This window comes from Rhopalosiphum maidis, chromosome 4 (genome assembly GCF_003676215.2).
Source record: "Rhopalosiphum maidis isolate BTI-1 chromosome 4, ASM367621v3, whole genome shotgun sequence".
In the NCBI taxonomy this organism is placed as follows: Eukaryota; Metazoa; Arthropoda; class Insecta; order Hemiptera; family Aphididae; genus Rhopalosiphum; species Rhopalosiphum maidis.
This window is the reverse complement of record NC_040880.1, coordinates 28,411,060-28,437,470: the sequence shown is the minus strand read 5'-3', so window position 1 is coordinate 28,437,470 and position 26,411 is coordinate 28,411,060. Positions and strand designations below refer to the sequence as shown.

General features: G+C 33.4%; 1 protein-coding gene across 2 annotated transcripts in view; it reads right to left on the bottom strand.

The window, feature by feature from the left end:
- Positions 1-1,253: 1,253 nt before the first annotated feature.
- LOC113548011 (beta-1,4-glucuronyltransferase 1) overlaps positions 1,254-26,411 on the bottom strand; it is a 65,868-nt gene continuing 40,710 nt past the window's right edge. The window contains exons 3-9 of one of the 2 annotated variants that reach the window (XM_026948643.1): positions 22,104-22,240; positions 21,674-21,906; positions 15,503-15,974; positions 14,338-14,824; positions 4,726-4,968; positions 3,523-3,833; positions 1,254-2,367 (exon numbers count right to left, since the gene is read on the bottom strand). In XM_026948643.1, coding sequence (XP_026804444.1) covers positions 3,636-3,833; positions 4,726-4,968; positions 14,338-14,824; positions 15,503-15,974; positions 21,674-21,906; positions 22,104-22,192 — 1,722 coding nt within the window. In that variant the 5' untranslated portion in view covers positions 22,193-22,240 and the 3' untranslated portion in view covers positions 1,254-2,367; positions 3,523-3,635. Of the gene's footprint in view, positions 2,368-3,522; positions 3,834-4,725; positions 4,969-14,337; positions 14,825-15,502; positions 15,975-21,673; positions 21,907-22,103; positions 22,241-26,411 lie in introns of those variants that run through there. The other variant, XM_026948644.1, reaches the window with a different exon arrangement.

Genomic DNA, 26,411 nt, shown 5'->3' with positions numbered 1-26,411 from the left:
ATAGTGAATTCGCCAACAAAACATAATAGTGAAAAGAGTACATAAAATCATAAATGTTTGAATGACACATTAAGTATTTTAGTTAATATAAATCAAACGGGAGATAATATTACTTAAGTACTGAAAATCTCTGATAAATGTTATGTATTGTCATCAATATTAAGTTAATAGTCGTGTCGTTTAGAATAGATAAAAGCGTTAGAGTTTGAAAAATATCTACAGTAACTGGTTTAAAGTGGTGTATACTGTACATGGTGGAATGGTATCGTTAGATCGAAACATTAATCAATAATTAATTTAATTTATTATGGAAAATACGTTATTTTTTTTACTTTAATTGGAGTAAATTATTTATTGATAGTCGACATACTATAGTACTATTGTAATCGAGATCAATAATAATAAAAATAATCTTTCGGTTATCATCTCAACGATCCCGTAAAATAAATATATAACTTTGCCTTCAATAAAAAACTATGTGGTATTTACATGTATTATGTGCATTTGTTTTTGTAAAAATACAACAACAATATTAAATTATCAACAAAATGCTTGGAAATGGCATTCTGCATTTAAACGTGTTGTGGAAAGTGATGGCAAGAAAAGACAAATACTAAACGTTACAACATATATAACTTTATTACTTTTCAAATAAATTAAAAATATCATGCCTGTATTATATATTATTATATTGTATTGGCAATTAATTCTTACAAGCAAATTTTTTTTTTTTTTTTGACTGAAGCTATAAAAAGTAATCCTATCCATAAAAATATTATTTATCTGCACGTTATTCCGTATAATAATAAAATGGTACGACATTGAATATTGATAATTATCGTTTTAAATTATCAAATATTTATTACTTTTTATACTATTGCGATATTCACGTACAACGCATATAATGTCATAAATGTATATATTATATATTATACATAGATCTAAAATATATTATATAATATGGAAAATCGTTACAAATATAATCGTTTTGGTTATATCGTTGCCAACATTGATTAGTCTATAAAAAATAATCTTACAAGCATACGAGAGATCACAGTAAAACGTTATAATATATTTTATATCGTTACACTGATTTTTTCGTAAACATTTTTTATAGTTTTTATAAACATAAAGGTAAGTGTACTAATATATTTTATAATCAAAATTTGATCTGGCATCAACGATAGACATGTACTAATAATAATAATAATAATAATAATAATAATACGAATACAAATAATAATAGTTTAATATAATGACTGTATATATTATTTTCGTGTGTATTTAATAACTATTTATCGTTCATATTTTTCTTATATGCTAGTTAGGTTAACTTAATATGTCTACGTATTTGTTTGATATCATCAATACGTATGCATATAAAATATAAATATATAATAATAGATCAGCGATCGATTGGCAAATTATAACTTTATATAATGGCATAGATATTAAATCACAAACTACTTATGATAGTATAATAATAATAATAATAATAATAATAAAATGATAATATTGTTTACAAGAAGGATTTAAAACAATACTTATGATCGCATCGAATAGCATAAACGTTTTGATACACAAAAATTGACTACAAAAAAAAAAAAAAAAATATCTATTAAGTAAATAAATAGATTCTGACAATTAAGTGTGCGTGGAGGGAGAAGAAGGAAGGGTGAACGGTTCGATGTCAATGGAAGATTGTCTAAACGTTTGCAATTGGAGGCGATCTTTTTTTTGTCCCTTTGAAAATATCCCGAACACCAAAACGATGAAAATACAACAATAAAAAAGGAAATATAAGTATTGCGCGTTAAAGAAGATACATGATAGAGAAATCAACATAATGTAGAAGAAGAATAAAAGTGAAAAATACTATTATGTAGAGCTTTAGCGTGTCGAGTCGTAAGAAAAGAATAACAATTCCGTTTGATTGAAGGCTTCAAATGTACACGTATAAAACTAAAAATTGGCATCTATTTTGTACAGGCGTCAAAAAAAAAAAATAAAAAAAAATACAACTTAATTTTTTTGGTTCTCGATGAGAACACACGCGATACATATGTAGTAGATAATATTATATAAATCGCGCATTTTTATACGTATATGGGCTATGTTATAATTAAAACATGTACATAAACTTATTTTACACGATAGTTTTACGATATAATATTAATATAATAAAAAAAAAGTGACGCGAGAGATAACACGACTGTCGCTGTCGGAAATGAAACACTCGTCCCAATAAGTACTGTACACCAACCCACACACATATACACAACCACCACGTGATTGTACGTTGGCTGATGTCCGGGGGAAAATAATAAAGGAAGCGTATACATTTAATCTATCAGTCGATGAGTCTATCTGAAAAAGAAATAAATAAATTAGAAAAATTAAACTGGTTTAAAATTGAGTAGGTATATCTACATAGTATATAATATATGTATAGTATTAATATATGAGATGTACTTTTTATCAGAGGTAATGGGTGTTAACTGATTAAAAAAGAATCCATTGTGTGACAATTTAGCTTTTTACAGTTAATTTGAAAAATAATACGTTAAATTAAAATTATATTTATACATATTATTTATAAATATGTTCCTATAGATAAAACTAATTAATTCTTGCATAATAACACTATAACATATAGAATGATTTTAAATATAAATAAACAAATTAATATTTCTTTATTTAATAATTATACAAATGTGTAATTGCCTAAACCAGTTTTAGTGTCTAAAAATAAGATGTATTTTTAACAAAATATTAAGTTGTTATTATTTAAAAGAACATGAAGGTTTTTAATATCATTGTAAAACACCTAGGTAGTAATAAAATAATAAATCTTTAACTTTTTTGTAACAGATTTAAGTGGAATTATTTTTTGTTATTTGATCATTTTTGTTGCAATAATATAGGTACAAGGCAATTTATTAAATATTCACAACCCATTTTTATGGTTCGTTTATGGTGTTGTAAAATATTATTAAAATTATGATTTTTAAAATTTTCGAATATTCGCTCATAAAACTCATTATTTTGCTTGTTAAGATTTTTATGGCTATATTAGGGACCGTGTTAAAGGTGATATAATTTTATTTTTTCATTTATTTAATAACTTTAATTTTTTTCTTCATAAAAATGATGAAGTATTTGATTTATCTGGTGACACACCAGTGTATTGCGACATACTGATTGAGAAACACTGGTATCTTTAATAACACGGCAACTATAATAGTAGTTCGTATTTTGATTTTGATACATATATCAATGTCAAAATTAAAAGTTCAAATAATTTATTTAGTAGAAAGGATAAGTTAATATTAGCAAAAAAAGAATTTCTTACACTAAAAATGATCATTTTTAAAGAATATATTTAAACGCATTATATATTAATCGCAAAAATGGGCCGAGTATACCTAAATAATCACTTATTTGTACATATATCTATACATTATTAAAATATATTATATGAAAATAAAAACTATTTAAAGTCCTGATGGATGTTTTACTGACCTGTGGTCCCTAACGCGCACGAGTGTCCTCGGCGCGACCGTGCATCCTTATAATAAATGTGTGTGTGTGTATATTTATATATATATACAATACGTATGTATGTTTTATTATCACTATACGGCGCATCCTTTTTTCACGCCGTAAAGGACCTTCAGCTCGGGGAGTATGACTTTTTTGATAAGACTGTACGTTTTGGACGCGAGCACCTGTCGAGCCGGGTCTTTTTTCAACGTCTTGATGCCCGGCTTGTGCGTTAGAAAAGCGTTGTCCAGTATGTGGAACTCGTAGTCGAGCACGCACAGCGTGTAACCCTGTAAACAAAAATAAGTACCGATTATTGCACTAATCATAATCATAATTATCATGATTATTACCTTCCTCCCCCCCCCTTTCTACAACAATCGATTATGCATAAAAGGAAAGCTCTATTAAACGAATACGCGTATTACCCGGACCACGGTCGGAATATTACGATCCCGAGGGCATTATAACCATGCAGTATAAATTATTATTCGATATATGTATAATGTGCGTATACGAATATTATATTTTTATGACGGCGAATTAGCATACATTATATTATTATTAAGGGACAATGATCGATTATTGTTATTATTTTCTTGCAGACGTCCATCGGGAAATCGACAATATAATATGCACGATTTGATTAAACTTTTATAGCCTAAATACACAAATACTCTAAAAATAGCATAGTTTAAAGAGATTTACAAATTGTAACTTAAAAGGTAACAATTTTCAGTTTTTTTTATCGATTAATTATGAATTAATTTAAATAGAAATAATAATAAATTATAGATTTAGTTTTGTGTAAGACATTTTAAAAATTATAAATTTATTCGGTCGATTGTTCGATTATTTTAGTCTCAAAGCCCATCACAACTAAAAATGTAATCAAACTTCAGGCACAATTTAAATTTATATATTTTTTAATGTTTATAAAATATATAATTTTGTTTTGAAGTATATAAGTTATATTCATGTTTAATTGAGTATGAAAAAAACTTAACTTTCGTGTATAAACTATAAATGCATTATAAAACGTTGACATATTTAATCAGAATTATTACAAGTTTAATATAGATGTATATGCATTGGCATGTACAAACCCGAACCCTACTCATTACTATATAAATTATAATAATTATTATTATTGATCATAACGATGGTCATATACACACATACCTGAGTCATTTTGTCCATTTTACCCTCCCAGCTCAGTCTCTCGTCATACAACGGATCGTTGTGTGTGCCGATGAATATCGGCTCCCAATGCAAATGGTACCCGGTCCGCTTGCCCGTGTGGAATACGCTGACGCCGGGCTTGGGCTTGGCGCTAGCCCATTCCTTGAATTTGGGTACCGTGTGACAGTCGGGGCACACTTTTTTGTGGAAAGTGATGGCCGAACCGTTTTTAAGCATCGATACCTGTTGTAGGAAAAAAAAAAATGAATAAATCAAAATTTGCAAAGGTCGTCTCTTGTGTGTAAAAAATAAAATTATCGCAATATATTTTGATGTGTATAGTATTTAGAAATGTTATTATATATGATTATGATTGTATCGGATGAAACGCGAATCGGTAGACGATGCCAGCGAAAACCAAAATCTTGCAAAGACTGATTGAAAGCTTATAATATCGCAACGTCTATATGAACATAGAAGTACGAAATACGTGTATCGGATGAAGCCAGTAGCCTACGAGATAGTAGCAGTTACGAGGAGGATTGTGATCGTCTACTCCACTCTGTTGAGCTGAGTTCCGGAGAAAAAGATATCATGTATCGGTTTAATAGGTATTGTAGGTTTTAAATACATTTTTTAAACTAAGTAGGTACGTATTATTTGATAACAATTTAAGAGTGACAATATAGTAGGCACTAAACATTATTGATTAAAAATTAACTGATAAATAATTTTGATATTAATTTCGTATGAATTATTTTTATTTGGTGTGAGGAGACACGTTGAAAATGTTTATAGCTTCATCAATTGAACAATGGCCCCTGCTCCACTTGAATAAGTTATGTATCCGCCATCGGGACGAGATCAGTATAAAATAGAAATCTGTTTTGTTTAGTTTTTAATCACGCCTTGTATCCGGTACCGAAGATACGGTCATAATTTAGACTCCGTGGCTATACGATCATGTTTTCGTGATGAAGTTCATAAACTATAACACGCAACGTTAGTATACTTTTATATAGGTACACTTATAGTATTGTTTCTGAGTCATTAAAATGTGTACACTGAGGACAGTAATCCTTCACGATGGTTTGGAAAAATTATAAAAACGAAGTAGTCGTAATGTTGGATTTAAGTTGTAAAATGTCGACACATTAATATAAATATACTCAGATTTTCCAATTATCGTAGTGCCTGTGTTTGCCAAACCCCATTATCGCACGGATCTCCTCGGTAAAATGAGTAAACATATTTCGTTTATCGTTTTCGATTTAGACGCGTCAAAACGATCATGAAATATTCATCCGATCGACACTTTTTATTTAACAGAAAAAGAACGATTCTCGCTCGAAAAAAATAAAACAAATTCCTATCGCGATTGTCGAAATGTACATTTTAAAAACATTCTCTTCTGGTCGTTTCGTCGTCAAATTAATTCCCATCACACGCAACGGAATTATAACGTAATGATGTAATCTCGATAAAAGCCGAATGCCGCGAACTATTATTTCATTAACAATATTATTTAGTAATACCCGGCGACGAACAATGTCACGGATTAACGACGCACACCGCCGTCGTCGCCATTATTATTATTATTATTATTATTATTGCGGCTCGGCTTTTGTTTTTTTCCATCCGCGCGTCGTCGGCTCGTCTCTTCACCTCTCGCCGTACCATTAATATTATTATAATAACGGTAATGGTGACGAGTTGATGAGGGGCGCGAGCGGGGGGGGGGGACAAACTTTTACAATACTTGGGGGGGATGAGGGGTTCGCTAACCACCGTCCGCCGACAGCCGACCGTTGGCGTATTAAAAAGCGTTTTATAAGGATTATTACGCCCTGAGAATTTCGCACTGTATAATACGTAGTGCGGCGTGTAGAGTCATTTGGCATTCGCGTTTTTGTGTTCTGCGTCGCGGCGGTGTACTCGCGATAACAGTTTTAATTTTTATCATCATTATTATTATTATTATTATTATTCGTATAAAATAAAATAATAATATCGTAGCGCAGACAAACGCCACAACGATTACTGTGCGTTTGCCGTGTTGTAAATAAAATAGTCCAAACTAGTTATTTTTCTTTATGTATTTTCCACGCGCGCGCGGTTTTATCGAGAACTGCACTATAATATACAGACACAAACGGGTTACCCGCCGCTCGTGACCGTCGGCTGCGCAGCTCATATAATATTTATGACTGCCGCGGCGGATTCGGGTAAAACGGATAATTTTTATAACGTAACACACACGTAGGCACACCGTACGCAATACATATGTAAAGACATTCATAAATAAATCATACGCGTTTTAGATATTATTTTCGTTATACGAGTTCGACCGCTTGTTATAATATATAATAATAATAATATAATAATTGCCGTCGTCTCATTATTACGGGACTTCGTAATTTACGACGGAATCAATTACGCTCCGGAAACGCGTATTTTCCGTGTATTAAGCGGTAAATTCTGTGCCGGAGAGGAATCCATTACGACAATATAATGTAGTTAATAGTCGGGTATTATCCCGCACTATCGGCCTGTACACCAGAAGACGAAAGAAAAAAAAAAAACGACTAATAAATAATAGGACGCGATAGACGTCAAGATAATCGTTTCGAATGTCGAAAGATGATTTTAATTTCCGTTATGCGAGTCACTTATTATACATACGATTTATTTATAACATACGAAAAACATGATATTATAATACGGTTTTTTACTCATGTACATATTATAGTCACGCGGCGGAGTACATCTATATCGATCGAAATGTCCACTGCAAGTGTGGGAGAGGGTGTGAATAACAAATACAAAAAATAATACTGTATGATTACGGCGCGACGATATCTATGTTATAATTACCTACACGCGTTTGCTAACGATATAGTATATTATTCTTCGACCTTGGAATGGGTTTCACAAACGGCGGCGTGTTTGTCAACTATTTAGGTGTATCTAACACTGTACAGCCCTGAACCATTATAAATAGTGTTGTTATAATATATTATTATTTAAATCGTATAAATTATATTTTAGTATTGTTCCGTTTTTTTTTTCGGGGGACAACCGTTTCACACCTAGACGTAGAAAACACTAAAGATCGTGATTCATGACACTACCAATGTAGTATACATACGTACAATACGTTCGCATTGTGCGATGTATAGTTTTGTGCTGCCTACCCGTCGACGATCGTATAACTATAATAAATATACGTTTTAGTAAAAAGTTTTCCTCGCCCCGTTATTACGTCGGAATAGTTTCGTATCGGATCCGAAATGTTTGAACTGAATCGGTTCCCGTCGGTCAGCATAATACTCAGAATATTATTATTCAAATATTTTATATAGTCTTATTAAAATCAAATTTCTTTAAGTGAGAAATTATTGTAATGCGAAAAACGTATTAGTTACTCGGCTTTGTAAATATTGTATGATCAAACATTTCCAAACAGGTTATTTTTGTCTACTTAAAACTAGATAATACAAATGATGACAAGTAAATTATACACTTGTCATTTGGCTCTTACAGGTCATCGTCGTCGTCCCTCCAACCGGACCCGCGACGAATCTCAAGGCGACCGATTCCAGAGAACATTCGCTATGGTATCGTAGGTACTAATATATTAATAATATAATATACATTTTTTCTCGTATATCACCTATATGTATACATAGTACATTATACTTGTGTAATTTCATAGACGAAGTCAGATAATAATAGTTAAAAAACAAAAAATAATATATATTTTATATTTTACTCTAAAACTTAAAAGTTAAATTAAGTCACAAAATCAATCCCGCAAGTTGAAAAGTTTAAAAAAAATATTTTTAACTAGATAATGACCGCGTCATCGGGGTTCGCATCAGCGTGGAGCAGGACATCTGCAAGGTGCAGTTTTTCTTTCGTATATCTCGACAGTGTCGGCAAATGGAAAACCAAAAGGTCAGCGTATACAACGACTGAAGTGAACCGACAGATTTATTGCGAAATATAAATACGGTTTTTTACGGGTATTTCAAAACGTCTATGCCAGCAGACACCGGCGGATACCTGCATCGTCGCGGCGTTCGCCCGAAATGGTACAATAATAATAATAATAATAATAATAATATATTATAGCATCCTTTTCTTTATTTTTCGCTCTTACATTCTATTGTGTACCTGCCGAGCTACAACCTTGCGGTTCGTCAATGGAACCATAATTCAAACGTATTTGTTTTTAAAATTCCTATTGTTCGGTGGACAAGTGTATTTGGTACCTACTGCTGCAGTAGTACACATTATTATTATTATTATTACAATACAAATGCATAATATTATAATATACCTATACTTATAATATTATTACGTTGATTTACCCGCGGCCGAGATAATATATCCGCGTGAAGACGACGATGACGCGATAACGATCGGATTATGCGCTACTAGGTATTTTGATTATACAGAGTGATTCGTCAGACACGTTCACCACCATTTTATTATTTTAATTATTCAAATTCTGATTACTTCATGAATTTTCTTGGTTCGTGAGGTTTAATAAATCAGAAACCATTCGTTTGGATTTAGATTAATGTATATATATTATTATAAAAACTCCATCAGCTAAACAATTTACAGTAAAAAAGGAGTGTTATATCTTTGAAAAAAATTGTATTATTATCATTCTCACTGAACACCTTCCATTGAAAAAAAATTAAGTACTCGAAAATATGATCTTTTAGTAGGTACCTCTACAATTTGAAATTTCGAAAAGTAGAAATCAAATAAATTAGTGATTAAAAGATGTGTAATGAGTAAACAAGTTTGGTGAATCACCACCCTGTATAATATGTACATATAATAATATGTAATGTAATAAACACTAAACCATACTACCGTGTATTTTACGTACCTACTCATTTAATGTATAATATTTAGCCATCGTCGTTTTTATACCGTTAACGGATAATTTTTTTTAATTTTTTTTTTATAAAAACATATTTCCTGTTGTAGTTGGACGCCGCCAATAGACGAACCGTGAAAATATACATTATATGCGCGTACATCGTGTAATATTATAATATTTTAGGCATTGTTCGTCGTTGGGTTTCGTTTCTTTGAACTTGAACTTTAGATTCGAATTGAAGACGAGAATATCGACGTCGTCGTCGTCATCGTCATCGCCGTCCTCGTCGCGGTCGGTCGCGTTTCACCATGGCGAAGGAGGCCTTGATATAATGATATATAAATATATCATGTACTATAGGCGCTATGTCTACGCGTGGTTTTTCCGGAAAATCGTAAAATAAATGCTGCCGCCTCTGCTCCGGCGACTTTTAATAATGCACCTACCCGACAAACAGGAATTACCCCGCCGGCCGTTGCAGCTGGTTGTATGTTGGGTAGTAAAACCGAAATTAGTTTTTCCCGCCGTTAAGGTATTTTTTTTTCTAGTTAATTATTAGGTTCTCGTTCAAGTTTTATGACCGACTCTGGATTTTATTAATATACACCGCGGCGTTTTCCGAATAATAATAATAATAAAAAAATAATCGTGCATTGTATACAAAATTGTATATTTTACCGAGACGGAAATTTTCGCGCAAAGAAAACGCTCGATACTCGCATACAAAGAGTTTTTACGAATATAAAAATGTTTTGGGCGAGAAAAAAATTAAGAATTAAAACCAAGTTTTCAAACTAGTGATACCAATATTGTATGATATATATAATATTATAATATATGTTATATTGATGTTATATGTTATATCCGAATTAGCCCAATCGGCTCAACGATCTAAGATCGTTTTTTTATATAAAAAAAAAAAATATATAATGTAATTGTATGCAAAATATATAATGTTTCCAGGATAACACTTTTTCTCTTTCAAGTACAGTTGACTCGATTACATTTTATTGACATTAAATTATAAAAAATAATATTTCCGATTTTACTTCCCACCACTTTTATCGAATATTTTGTCGAAAACATTGTACTCATAGTGAACGTATTATTGGTAGGTAAGTCGTAAGAAGGTCCTCAACATATAACCTTATTAAAAACTACCATTGCTGCAGTAAGTCTTAGATATATTTTGTCAGTCTCAAACGTCGTTGCACAGAAAAGCTACCTATGTCAGCAAAACACCAAAGACTCGGATAAATCATTATAATGCAATGTGCGCGGTTTGTGCGCAAATTCACATGAAACACCGAAGGCATAATTTAATATTATACGTGTTTATAGATATGCTGCACCAAGTTTTACTGCCAATCCGGTGCATTGCGCGTTGTAAAACGGCCGAACAATAGCTATGCTATAATAATATACAGCAATACAGCATATAAATTACAATAATATATTATATTGTACGAGCCAAAACCCCGGCCGTTTTGCGTTTTGTATATTACAGCAATTACGTGACATAATAATAATAATAATAATGATAATAAGTAATAATGATGTTAGTATGGATGTAAGATGTTTTAGACGTATGATATTTTATAATTTTAGTCCGACTTCAATTGGGATTATTTGAATATTTGTTTTTTGGAAGCTTACGATTCATATTGTATGTAACATAACCAGAAAAAAAAAGAATACGGGATTAAAAAAAGTTAATCATCTATCGAGTTAAACGATGTTCGATGGTATTAATTAATTAATATTCGTGATCATGAATATTGCATCGGTCGTTTTAAAAATATGTAAATTAATAATATAACTAATATGTTTATAATTATTGAGAAAGTAGTAAGATGATAGTACAGGTATGAACTACTGACTATTGGTGAAATTTAAAAAAATCATTTTTATTCAGGTTTTCTAATTTAATCAAAAATATATACAACATAATCATTGTCTATATTTTAAAATGTTGTTTTAAATACATTTCTATATTATATTTGATTTTTTGATTTTATGTTTATTGCGTGTTGATGTTAAGTGTTGAAATTTATCATTTAGTATGCGCGTATTAGGTTAGGTATTTCACACCCATAATGATATATTATTAAGGTATAATCCAAAACATTCAGGACGATGGATGACAACTTTTTTCCCGTGTATTGGTTTAACTTAACACCCACGAGCTTATAAAAATTATAATGTATAACGCACGTACAAGTATATATATCGAATGATATGCCTGGTTTGTTACCGTGAGTACAACTCTATAAAACGCATTAAAGTGCATATCACGGTCGTATTCTTTGGTATTTGTTTTATCGTTAAGGGAAAAATCATTAATTTTTGTGTAATAGCTTAATATATATTAAACGCAGTCCTATTATGTCATTTCTTTGATAGCACACGACTAGAAATAAATATTGTATCTAACTTTTATTGAATAATATAACTATCTCTGATCTTAGGGGACTTAAATGCCATAAAAATGTTTTAAATAATATGTAAGAGAAGTTATGCGATTAAATATGAAGCAAAAAATATGCATTTAAATTTTTTTTCAAACTTTCATATTTTTTCTTTTAAAATTATATTGAGTTTATTTTAAGTTTGGATTTTAAAATTTTAACATAAATAATTGAATTCTCTACTTTTAAAATCAACAATCGATGTACAATATAGATACGTTGCATTATAAAAACAGCCACGGGCTTTTATATGTACATATTATAATATCATAAATATTGTTAGTCATGAGCTCATGAATTCATGTCACCGCAGTAAGATAAAAATTTCAAATCAATATATTTGCGAAGTTTTAAGTCTGTATATTTCTATTTTAGATACCACCTATGTGTTAAAATAATAAAACACAAGTACTTGGAATTAAAAAGCCTGAATGAGTATAAATATGCGCCTACAGCTTTTAATATTGCATCGGTAAGTATTAGTAGAATTGAAATGTATTTATGTATAGATCACCTATAGCAATAAATTTAATTAGTAAAAAACCACACGGTAATCAAAAAAAATTTTAACCTATTTATAACTTACGCTATTTGGAGAAAACCCAAATTAATGTTTTACCAGTCCGAGATGACAATAATTATTATATAGGTATATTATACTGTTGTCCACGGAATCGCCGGGACTTGTGATTGAGCAATGATTATGTCTTTTTGAGCAGGCTAAATTTAAATGTGATTCAACAAAATACTATAAATATCATATATACAGCTATTTCGTAACTTCAATTATTATTATTATGCGCGTAATTTACAGGAAAAACAGAAACGTTTGAAATTTAAGTGCGACCACAGCTAGTTTGTACTCAGCGATATTTAATGTGCTCACAGTGTAGTTTTGTACGCAGACGTATGAACACTGTTTGAATAATAAAGATCTTCTGTGCGTTATTTTTAATTTATTCGAATCTAACTCTCGCGAAAGCGAGTATAGGTGTGCAATGTTTATTATTATACCTTGGCAGCTATTCGGAATCTTAACTTAAACGCACAAATTTTAAAACAAAACGTTTTAATTTTCAGACAAACCGGGTGATATATTGATTAATTACCACTGCGGACGTTCCTTACACTATTTATTCCGACCTGGTGTGACTCGCCGATTAGTGATCAGCGATCGGTAGTCAGTGATTACAACGCCGAAACGCTTATAATGTTCTGTACCCATTCAACGTTTAACGCTGCAGCCGCAGACCAGAGATTATCATACTGAATATTGAAATGTAAAATAATAACATGTCGTTAAACAACGTCGTCATCAGGACGGCGGATTGCATTTAAAATTTGACCGTAGTTACTTACATTTGCTTTCACCCAATATAATTGTTACTGGTGATGTAACTGTAATAATGCACAATAATTCTAAATATTATGCGATAATTGGTAAGTAGAAATTGTTAAGGTTATTTCATTTGTGTAAACGCACAATATGCACACGATTGTGTCTATTTTAAATATATCTCGAAAACGTATTGTATGTAATAATAATTGTCGCCTTGAAATTTTAATTTAACTCCTTAATACATGTTATTTATCATAAAACTCGGGCGATTTGAAATGTTTGATTACACTATAATTTCTTTTTTTTTTTTTTGCTACCGACGCCGTTGTTGCTGTATAACTACCTACCGCTGCTACCACCAAAGTACTATATTTACATTATAAAATTATTTTTCTCCTCGGTGCCAGTGCACTGCGTATATTATAATATTATAACGGAGCGTATTTTTATTGTTCGACACACGATGCAAAGAAAAAGTTAAGTTATTTTAACGAGATTTCCATTGAATAGCAGAAAACTTATACTTTTTAGGTCTTTCAATGATTTAAAAACTCGTTTAAAACCGTAAGCTGTTGCGCAAAGAAAAATAATAAATTCTCACGTTATATTGTAGGGTCTTAAACGATTTTCAGATGAACATAATAATAATAATATGTTACGCATATACGCATGAAAAGACGGCGGCGACCGATGGCTGTCGTATACCGTCGATACATATCATTATAATATGTATTGGAGTTGAAAATATTTTTGTGAGATAACACAGCGGCAGTGATTCGTCGTCGTCGAATACAACAGTACGCGATGACAACGACACGGTCATACGCATATATTACACATACGATAATACTATCGGGACGATGATACGGCGAGTTGTAATAATATCTGCGCGTTTTTCAACTCACCAGTTCCTTTTTGTCGGCCGGCAATTTCATGTGGGACGCCAGCTCGAATATCGGTAACGGGAACACCATTGGTTTCGGGCGCCGGAGCGGCGGGTCCTGCCTCCGGACCAGGTCCATGAACCCCTCGATGACGCCCGGGCTGGGGTACAGCTCGATGTCGGACGGCAGCACGTAGTGGGTGGTGGCCGACTCGCGGGCCACGTTCCGGCCCACGTTCACCGGGTACAGCAGCTTCTTCTGGCCCTTGTACGCGGCCGACGCGTTCGTCCACGGCGGCGGTGCCGAGCAGTTGGCCACCGGAGCGTCGATGTCGTGGTCCGAGTGCGGCACGGACTTGGGCACGTGCCCCGACCCGAAGTACATGTGGAACGTGACGTACTCGGCCACCAGCGGCGAACCGCACTGCCGCAAGTACCGGATCGAGGCCAGCGTGGGCACGAAGTCGTTGCCCGGCGTGTACAGCGCCACCGATATCGGTCCTCGCCACCTGCGGATCGGGGGTATACGATATTATAATGATGTCGCCAAATCATGGTTTATAGTATTTTTGGGATGTGTTTCGGTGTATTAAGTAGCCGCGTTTCTATAATACGCGGCGATCAAAAAATTAGAAGGGGACATGTTATTTTCTACACTTATCGGTGGGCCATTCATATGGTACCTACTATATGTAACGCTCTTTTATAGCGTGCCTATACATTATGTGTATTCGATATGTTTAAAATTCACGTTTATTCCGCATTAATAATATTATAAATACGATTGATAAATGTATACGATATTTACAATGAGTGAATGTCCACAATTTGATATCTAAATTACATGAGCACACGACATTCTATGTATACATACAAAAAAAAAAAAAATAATAATAAACTAATTTGGCAATTTATTTCTAAATCATTTTATAAAGGTGGTCTTTTTTTTGATTTATAATAATACTTTTTAATTTTAATTTTAAAAATGTAGTTTTTAAAGAATAAGTAAAAAAAATCACCAAAAAAGGTGGATTCAGAGGCATGTTTAATAAGAAAAAACGTTATCTCATATAAGTCATAAGCCCTTCAGTTATTTTTTAATGAGGCAGAACCAAAGACACAAATAGCTATGGTATTTAGGAGTCAATATTAATTCTTCTTATGTATTATATCACGTATATATTTACCTGTCCAACAAAGGTTCTAGATTGTCGAGGAACGTGAAGTCGGCGTGCGTCGTGTACGTGATGGACTCGTCGCACCGGAACCACCGGCGGGCCGGCACGTAGTTGTACAGCACCCAATAATCGCCACGCTGGGCGATCCGCCGGTGGTTGGATTTATCCTGGCAACCGAGTAGCTCACGGAGCGGCCTCACCTGTACGGCAGAGTTGGCCATCGCCATGGCAACTTGGGCCACGAAGGACGTGCCGGCGGTAGTCGTGGCCGACGTGGTGGTCGTGGTGGTCGTGGTCGACGTTTGCTGTTGTTGGGTGGGCGCGTCTTTTTTCTCGGGCGTCCACGATTCCGCCGGTCCGGCCGCGGCTGATCCACCGCTGCCCGAAGCGGCCGAAGTGTCGGCGGCATCCAACGATTCGGCCGCGACCACTGACTTGGGTTTGATGCGCATTACATGGCCGTCATCTCGCAACGTTGTCCCTGTAAACAACGAATACTTTTATAACAATATATAGATATACTGGCATTATAATGGTATATTGATATGCTAGAAAAACACGACTGAGAAAACATTCAAACCGATTTCATTACAATTTAAATATTTTAAAATCGAATGGGTCAAACTCGTTGAGAAAATTGTCTACTTGGTGGTAACGCAACGCAACGTGTCTTGACACCAAAAATACGAATAATTAGTTCCGGAGGAGTCTAAAAAATATTTTCTAAAATATTAGTTTTTGTTAAGCTGTCCCGACTCTACGCGCTAAAATATTTTACTCATATTTGAGTAAAAGATACCTATTAATACCTATTATGTGTGTGGTTATATTATAAAACCATTATTTTATTGAAAATCCGAAAATTTTTCCCCGGCGCGGAAAATTATGTTATTAGTTAATGGTTATATTATTAGTATTATCGATTTTTGTCGTTTTCCGTAAGTAAAACTAGATATATGGTTTATTCTTTAATAACGAAAAGTACGGTTTACAATATTGTGTTTTATAAGACTTAAATACACTCTTTACAGATTCGGGTCACGGGGCGGCCTGCAGATTATTATTGTGTCGCGTGTTTGGTTTTATTTGGGTACCATATTATTAATGAGCAGCCATCAATAATCGGACGTGCTGGTACGGTAAACGAGCAGCCTGAATTGAATCATTGTCGTCTCCGAAAATAGTTTGTACAACCGCTTGTCGATTTGAACTTTTTCCCCGCATCGTTACCAACAACGCCACCATCGCCACCAAGACTACCACTAAACAACCGCAACATCAACAACGGATGTGGGGTCGTCGACGACGGTGCACACAGACTCACGATCGAACGCATAAAAATATCAAAACGTTTTTCGCAAGGTCGTGATAATATCGTGTAATGACTATACATAGTAATGGCAGTGTTACCAGTGAACGCATATAGGTATAGCGCCTATAATGAATAACAATCATCGCGGGGTAATGCGCGAGAAGGTCATGTGGTTTTTCGACGTAAGGGAAATCGGTGAATCAGGACACGCGTCACAATCGAATTCCTCCGCGTGCGGTTTTCGTTTTAATTATGCGCTCGTTACGTTGTATATTGTGCGATTCCGTCGCTGTGGCGGTCGGCAAGTGTGCACTGTAATTATAAATCGTCGGTCGTCCGAGTGTGGATGCCGAGCGGCGGGAAAGTTGTGCCGTGAACGCGAGACCGCGGCGAGATCGGGCGAGTGCACCGCGAACAATCGTCGTCGGCGACAACGTAATTTTTCGATTTGTCTCGTAAGTCGGTCTGACGAGAACGCGTGCGATTCGGAAGCGCGACGTAATAATGTGTAATGTAACGTATAATAGCGCCTCGAAATACGCCACCAACACGTGTGTGATGTTACCAGAGATATAATTATACGAAATTACAATATTATGTATATTAAATAATGATAATGACACGAACCTTCAACGCTAAGAACAATGATTTTGTTTTACGCGCGGCACACGTATTATACGTAATTAAACACTATACCTATATAATACGCGACTATGTCCGTAATAATATTATATTATATATTCATGTCCGAGTAGCAGGATTTCGACGACTACGCGGCCGAGATAACGCGCGCGCGAAAACCGAATATAATTTTAGTGCCGAGTTTTGCTTGTTTTTTTTTTGGGGGGGGGGGGTCGCCCTCGACAACGACTGCCGCGTGACAAGTCGCATTCAGTCACTTTTTTTGTTGCTTTTTGGTACTGCGCCTTTAAACGATGATCTCGATTACTATTAGCACCGCACGAACGTCGTCCAAGCACGCGGAGGGAAAATGCTATACAGATCATTATACGTCATGTATTTATACAGTACGAAATAATTTATAGTAGCGTGGAATATATTATATCGTGAGCACACACAATGTAAGCACATTGAATAGTCAGTCAAAACGGCACGAAACGTTTATACAATATTATATTATGTAGACAAAACTACGAGTGTTTTTTATTTATTATTTTTAATTTGAGAGGGAAATATTTAACCCTGCGGCCGGGGCCCACGAGAAAAACACAATACAATGACGACGATGGTTTTACTTTGATTAAACGTAAACACATAACTCGTACCTCCTAGCTATGTGCGTTACATTATATGCACCTATAATATGCGTAATACGTATACATAGTTTTATGTATATCGCTAAAACGGTGGCGTTTATATTATTATATTATACCCGCGGCGCGGTAGCGAACGCGGTTCACGAACATAAATAATAAATAGGTATAAACATCGCGCGTCCGTGATAAGCAATGAGCGATGTACATTTTTTTCTTCGGTCCGTGATTGCAGATTTTTAGAGAGACGAGATTTTTTGGTTAATCCACATTACGAGACGACGAAATTTCTTGATTTTCGTTTTCGATAAGAATATATATATATAATATATGTGTATGTGTGTACATAGTCGGTTTAATCGGGTGAATTGCACCGTTAGAATCTGGTACGCATAATTTTACGCTAAAAATAAACTATAAGGCTATATCGAGAAGTACAAGACGCGTACATGATGTACCTAACACGGTAACACTTTAATATTATATAATATATTATATATGTATATATAACTTTAAACTACTACTCTGCCGCCGTGCAATTTAAGGAATAATGATAGACTGCCGTGCAATGGAATCCAATTTACATTATCGGGGAACTGTTCCATAGTATAAGTAATTTATTTTCGAAGATGCGGTTTTTTTTCTTCAATTAACCACGGTGAAAATAGCAACGGGCGAGAGTAAATTCGTATAAAAAGTACATATTATTTTTATCACCTCGCCCATTTAGTACAGTGATTGTGGATCGCCTTGAAGTTCAATTTTAATTTGTTTAAACTAGTTATGATTTTTTGTAAACATGTTTTTTATTTATTATATTCTAGTGTTTATGATATGTGTATTAGTGTTACAAATCACAATGCGCCAGTAATGTATTTATTATATTTACAGTTTTAATGTTGTGTATTGTGCAAACTGCATGGACAAAATTAGTTCTTTAAAAACTAAATCAATATAGCTTATTGGATGTAATAGCTTATCATAGATGATCGACGAGTGTATTTATTTATTTTTACTCATTTTTAATGTAAAGTAGTGTTTTAGAACGTCGAGAGTTTACTGGGACGGACGCACTGATGATGCAAGTATATACCTACTTCTCTCGGGAATTATTTGGCCACTCGTACGAAATCCTTGAGAAGTTTACCCAATTATTTTTTTCCTTTTGCAGTTAAGCTATTTATACATGTTGTCCAACTTAAAAGTTAAATATCAGCTAATTAAAATTAAATATGACTTTATATATTAGTACGATTATAGTGTCGATAGAACTGCAGGTATGCTTTATCTTCAGAAATCTGTAGTTACTGTAGCCGAATCATAATCCTCAAGAGTACGTTATAATAATTAAATAGATAGGCGCATTCATGATTTATCAGTATTAAATTATAACGACTAAGTTTTATTTTCTTATGTAGGTTTATTTATTTAAGGTTTTTTTTTAATTGATAATAAACTAATTTAAATATAACCCAATTTTATCTAGACTATCGTAGAAGGTTATATGTACCTAAGTATATATAGATTTTATATGGTATAAATGCATAATTTCACTTCTTGGTGTAATAATTTTATTGCAGCGTCGTAAATGATAACGGTTTATTGATGAAAAAAAAATCAGACATTATTTTATGTTCATATTATATGTATACGATAGGTTTTCTATGGATAAACTGTGCAACTGAATATTCTAACCAGCTAATATATTTTAATCAATCGAAATTTTGATCTAAATTGTCGTATTAAAGAGGGTCTGTTACTGTCATATGGTTAATGGTTGTCTATTACATCATACTAATATAGGTATAGCATATTATTCCTCTATTACTATTATATTATGATGCATATCGCCGTTTTGGTTTTCTCGCATAAGTGATGTCATCTATTTTCACCTAACCTTGTATAAAATTATACTTCCTATTCAGAATCGAATTATTCGACTTTGCAGCACATCAATCTTTTAAAAACAAAATATCTTATCTCCCGGCCGTTGCCTTGGCGGATGAATGCGTCTGTACAGAGCGCACTGAGAAGCGCGCGCTCACCATCCTATAGCTGTAATGTTTTTTTTTTTTTTTTTGCGAAGGCCGACCTCTGGTCAGTAGCAAGTTTTATTAGCACGAGGTAATTCGACAATAAACGCAATTCTAAAACAAACGCGTTCCTTCGTTTCAGATATTTTCCCCTCGCATTGTGTGTATTACGACAACGGCACAACGCATATAACAACGATGGCCGTCCGTCCGTTGCGTTTTCGTCATTGTGCGCGCCCGCAAAGGTACGGCGTTTAACACCCGCAGTGTTGGGTCGGTCTAATTGAACAAAGACTTATTTTTTTCGCATAACATCTGCGCTTCTGTCCCCAGAGGGTATAGGGAACACTGCAAACGCAAATCATTTTATTTTGAAAAATCGTGTATTATGTGAACGATATTTCGGAGCATATAGGTACTCGGTACTTGTTTGATATTACGATAAAAATACAAAATCAAAAACCCAAACACTACTTGTGTGCGTGGTACCAGGTAAAAATTACGGAGAACAAGTCTTCATAAATTATAACCAATACAGTGTAAGTAAAACGTCCTCCCCCCATCATCACACGCGCATCCCTTTGTACACGTGTATGATTTGTTATGAGGAGCAAAGGAAATTGAATACTATTCTATCCAATAATAATCGTATACCAACGTAGAAAATAGCGAAGATACGTATGATACGTATTATACATGCTGAAAAATGTATGTAATTTATTTTTAGTTTTGACAAGGTTTTCTTGTATCGTTTTTTTATCCATTAATTTATAATTAAATTCCAAGGTGAATGCAATATTTAAGAGGATTGGAGTATTCATACGAATATCATAATATGTATTGTGGGTGTGCGGCGAACACTATACAAGTATATCGAGAATTATTATTTATCTTATACATTATGTTGTTAAGAAAACAAACTCCGACACTCGTTATAACGCAGTATGCCACCCAGAATCGCGTAGTATCATCCACCATAAATTTATCGCGTTCGTTAAAGTTGCGTGTTAAAAAAGAAAATCTAAATGATATATTGACATCTTTAGAGCATCTACCTACAGTTGCTACGGTCGGGGATACATGCGTACATATGATACTAATAATATTATATAATACTAAAGCGTGTCATCGTGGGCAGCAGCTATGTATATATATATATATATACATATATATTTGCCGTCTACGGGAAACCCCACGTCGGGTCAGGTGGGAGGTTAGTGTATTTGCCATGAGTTTGCGAGTTTGTTTTTTGTTGTGCGGAAAGAGCAGGTTATAAGTGGACGTAATGAGGGGAGGAGGTTTGATAGTGTCTATAATAATAATATAATATCAACCATGTTGTGTACTGTACATAATACACTTTTCAAGTGGATGCGAGTGAAGTGGATGTTAAAATAAATGTTTAAATAAACGATTCAACACGACGGGCATACCTACTCTAAAACCGAATAAGGAATGGCATTCAGTTGCGTTCTCGCGGGTAAATACGGAAATATAGAAATTATTAACATTGTACATTGTACAACTTTTATTATTATACATTTTTTTTTGTATGACGTACCTTGGACTGGTGTTTGGACGGATGAACCCTGTTGTTGTTGTTGCTGTGGTTGTCCGGCGATTGGCTGTATGCTGGCCAAAAGCGCTAACTCAGGATAGTTGGCTGATCCGCCGGACGCGCTCTGGTAGTAATACGCCGCCGTTTCTTTTTCCCCGTTTTGAGGGATTTCGGCGAAGGAGGCCAAGTTCCTTCCGGACATCTGCACCTCCTCCACAATTTCCGAGTTTCCATTTCTATAAGAACAAAACCGTTTCGAAACATTACATAACGGTTATTATATAATAATACAATGATAAACAGTTAATCGTAGAGTATTATAATACATGTATAATACACTCGATGATTAACGGATTGAATAGATTCAGTATAACACTTGACGTAGGACGATAGCGAAGGGTATCGTCATCGCCGTTGTCATCGTTTCACATACCCGATGGTCAAGTAGGACCCGAAATAGAACAATACGGCTACATTCAAAACGACACTGAGTCGTAGTAGCCAGTTGCGTCTTGTCAGCATAATCTAAACTGCTCTCTAGCCACGACGTCTTGTACACCATTACCGAACCTGAAACATACGACAATATTTACATAAATACCCGATTACAGACGACGTGTATAATATTTTATTATGTTCCGACGGGGGGAGGGGATAGCGAATCTCCGAATCACACGCGCGCGTGACGCCAAAACCTCATGGTAATAACAATCGTTTCCGGGACGTCGGTGTGATGACGATATAACGTCTTATGTATCACGTCCCGGTGGAACTAAGGAGCTGGTATGGTGACTTAATATATTATATGCATATAACGGTCAGCTGCAGTCACTAAAACGCGTTCGTACGCCGATCCGGCACTTGTGGGCGTCGTTTGACTTCCGATGATCGTGTCGGTTTACGAAGAGTTTTGGTCTCGCGAGGCGTTACGCTAAACTGCACAGCGTATCACGCGGATAATGTACGATCCACGGGTACCATGTTATCAATTAATCGATTTCAGAAAGATTTATAGTGATTAAAATTAGACAAAACTAATAGATTCAATATTTAGACAAAAAATGAGCGTACGAGTAAATTCACGTATTCGGATTTTATGATAATAATTTATGATATTATATTGCATGTGTATTGCATGTATACTTAACAAATAGGTTGTCAATATTGGATGGCATACTCGTAATTGTATGGCAACATTCGATGTTCTCGTACACAATATATTTTTATTAATAGTGTTATTATTATTTACGCGTGACCTAGAGATTAGAATGTTCGTTTGTCGTCGATACATATTTAACGACTGAATTATACCGATCGTTATAGTGTACAGCGATATTATATTAAGCCCACGTGCCAAATATTTCTCCTAAAAGTGATACAAATCATAATAATATATTATTATACATATTATGCGCGGTATATAATAATAATGCCATGCGCCGTGTGTATAGATCGAATGCGACCTGTATAAATCCCGATCGAAATAACAATATAATATCGATTCAGCTAAATAGCACATGCGTACATTACACGATGGGGCCGGTTTACATTTATGTCGATTGTCTACGCCTCTGTGCCATGTCATTTGCATTGAATTATATTCTGATCTCGTCCGAGTTAGGTTGTCTATCCATTTAGACAGTACCGTATTGCTGAGGAGATTTCTCCTCACGTGTTTGTTTTTTTTTTCACACCATTATCCGACACGCGGCGCATAAGGGTTAAAAGTGTAAAGTGTTTGAATCAGAAATCGCATGTCCGCTATACCACGCAAACATATAATTATAAGTCCACACAAAAAAAAAATTTGCCTTTCAGGGCTCACTAACTTCACGATTGACTAATCGACTTGTGTATATTCGCGTTTCTCTCGTGTTTACTTATTATTAATTATGTATACACGATGTTTAGTTATTTTGTCTATGTTTGCTCAAACCATCTACTATTATGCCACATTTTATATCAATGATTAGTAACTCAAACTTTAAACCAAATACCTAGCTTTTAAACCTAAAATGTCTTAAATGACTTATTTTTTTGTTCATTTTCTATTAAATTTTCAAAATAAATTTTAATTATTTATTCAGCAGAGGTGTCTATCCCTATAAGAATAATTATACGTGACCCAATACAAACAAAAATTTGCGTTTCAATATTAAATTAACGGTATATTATGAATTAGTACTATTTATTATTTAGTTAGTATTTATGTATAAAAATTATCCAGTAAAAAATGGGCTTTAGTGATTATACGTAAAACAACCAAGTAACGGTGACAATATATTTTGTTTTCAATAAAATTTTAACAAACTATTTCTAAAATTGTATTAAAAATGTTAGCTAATATAATAGGTTTTCTATAAGCTCTGTTGAGAGTTAATACAATTATTACGATTCATTTAGAAATGCGTACCTGAGATCTACACACTTTTGCGAGAATCGTTTTCTATTCACCTTAGTTTACAGAGGTTATCCATCTAATTTTTTTTTTTAATAAGTGTACCGTTAAGTCGGAATGGTGGAAAATACATTGCGCACGATCACAGTGCCAAATAATTGCAGTATGCGCAATACGCCATACGCCAGACGCCACTTGGGTAGTCACGACTTTCTCCCCCTCCCACTATTATACTTTGTCGATCGGCTATTATTCTATCAAAGAAAATAAAATTAAAATAGTTTATTTGTATGATGCTCTTACCTAAATATGAAATATAAAAAGATACTTATTCATATAATATATATATATTATAATGAAGTATTACAGGTATTAAGTTGAATTTTAAATGTTATAGCTGATTTAAATGTTCTGTAGAGGGTCATTCATGAATCATGGTTAATTATTAAAATGGGTATTTTTCATTTTTATAGATCCATAACACTATAATATATAATAATATACACGTGTACACGGTATGCTGTACATTATAATATTTTGTTTTTTTTTTCAAATAATTTAGCCCATTTAAGGTCGTGTTAAATACTTTTTTACCACCTAATTTAAATATTTCTTATAGACAATCATTTTTAATTTATTTTAAACGTGTTACAATAACAGCTGTTAATAATATGCTAAGGTAATTTTTCTATTTTATTATAAAGTGCATTATGTTAATTTTTAACTCATTTGTAAATAGAAATTATCAAATAATAAAGCGTCTACTTAAGATATCCAATATATATAGGCTTAATTTTTCTTACAAGTGTAGAATATAACTACGAGAATAGAAAAAAGCAAAACAAAACACGAGCAATGGTATTCAATTAAAAACTGAATTCCGTATTCAAATTAGTCACCCTAACATTGCAAATATTCCGAAGGTAATTTGATGACTAATACAATCAGAATTCTTCAAAAACCCATTATCAAAAAAAAAAAAAAAACTGTGTTCAGAATAAATTAATTGATCAAAACAATACGTCAACACATTTCAACTGAAACGAATAATTATACGTATTTTAATCAATATGTTTTCACGGATCAATGGAATTTACGATTCTCTTAAAATAATATTTAAATATAGCTGGTGATCATCGTGTGTATACTGGTAACAGTAAGCGATTGTCATTTAAAACTCCAAGACACTGACATACTAAAATTTGATTAGTTTTCAAACATACACATACCAGTTAATCAGCTGTTTATAAATAACTATGCTTTCTTTTTTGACTATATTGTGCATTGAAGTTTATTTCATTGACCATTTTAAACATAAAGGTATTATTGTCGTATAAGCCATTTTTTTCGGATAATATATACTTTAATAGATATTTTTAGTAAGTATTAATTTAGTTTGATTCTTATACTAATATTATTACAAGTTGATATTTATATACAAATTAGTTTGTGACTTATATTATGACTTCTAATGGGACCTTCATAATTGCTTTCATTAAATAAAAGTATTATAGGTCTTCTAAACATAATCTAATGGTAATACGTTCCAATTAATGAGATTTTATTTATATATCAACAAAACATATATATATATATTTAAAGACTCGTTTGTTAAATTCGATACGCTTACGTTTTCCCCATTTTTTATAATATATATATATATATATATTTCATATTTTAATATTTAAAGTCAAATATTCATAAATATAAATGCAGTCACTCGGTTCAACGATTGCCTTGAACTAGAAAAGCGGTATTTTTCTCATTATTCAGGGAAAACATTGGCGTGCGTGTTAATGACAATATAATATATGGTTTCTAGTCTGTGTGGAAAAATGATTTCCATGTTAATCAGAATGATTCACAAATATAAAAAAGGGTTCATTTAATACATGACAAAGTAAACACACTCTCTCATACACGCACACTATATATACATTATTCGCGCGTACAAGTCATGTACTGCAATTAGGTTAGATGGTCTTACAGTTGGTCATTGTTATTTGCTGCGAATTCGAGAGGAACATCATCACTTTCATCCGACAACCTTTAAACGCAGCGGTTATAATATACTGCGGTTATAGGCACCTACGCGCTTAATGTCACGGACCGGATATTTCTTTTCCGTTAAAAAATCTAACTGCATTAGTCGTATGTATTACGTTTAGTTTTTATTATTATTATTATTATTATTTTTTTTTTTTGTCACTTGTCCGACTCGTTTGGTAAAACGAAATAATATCACAAATGTATATTTATATATATATACACAAAATAAATGTGTATATTTTATCAAATTTGCGTAATAACGACGTTATGTAAAACTCGGCGGCTGTCGGAGAG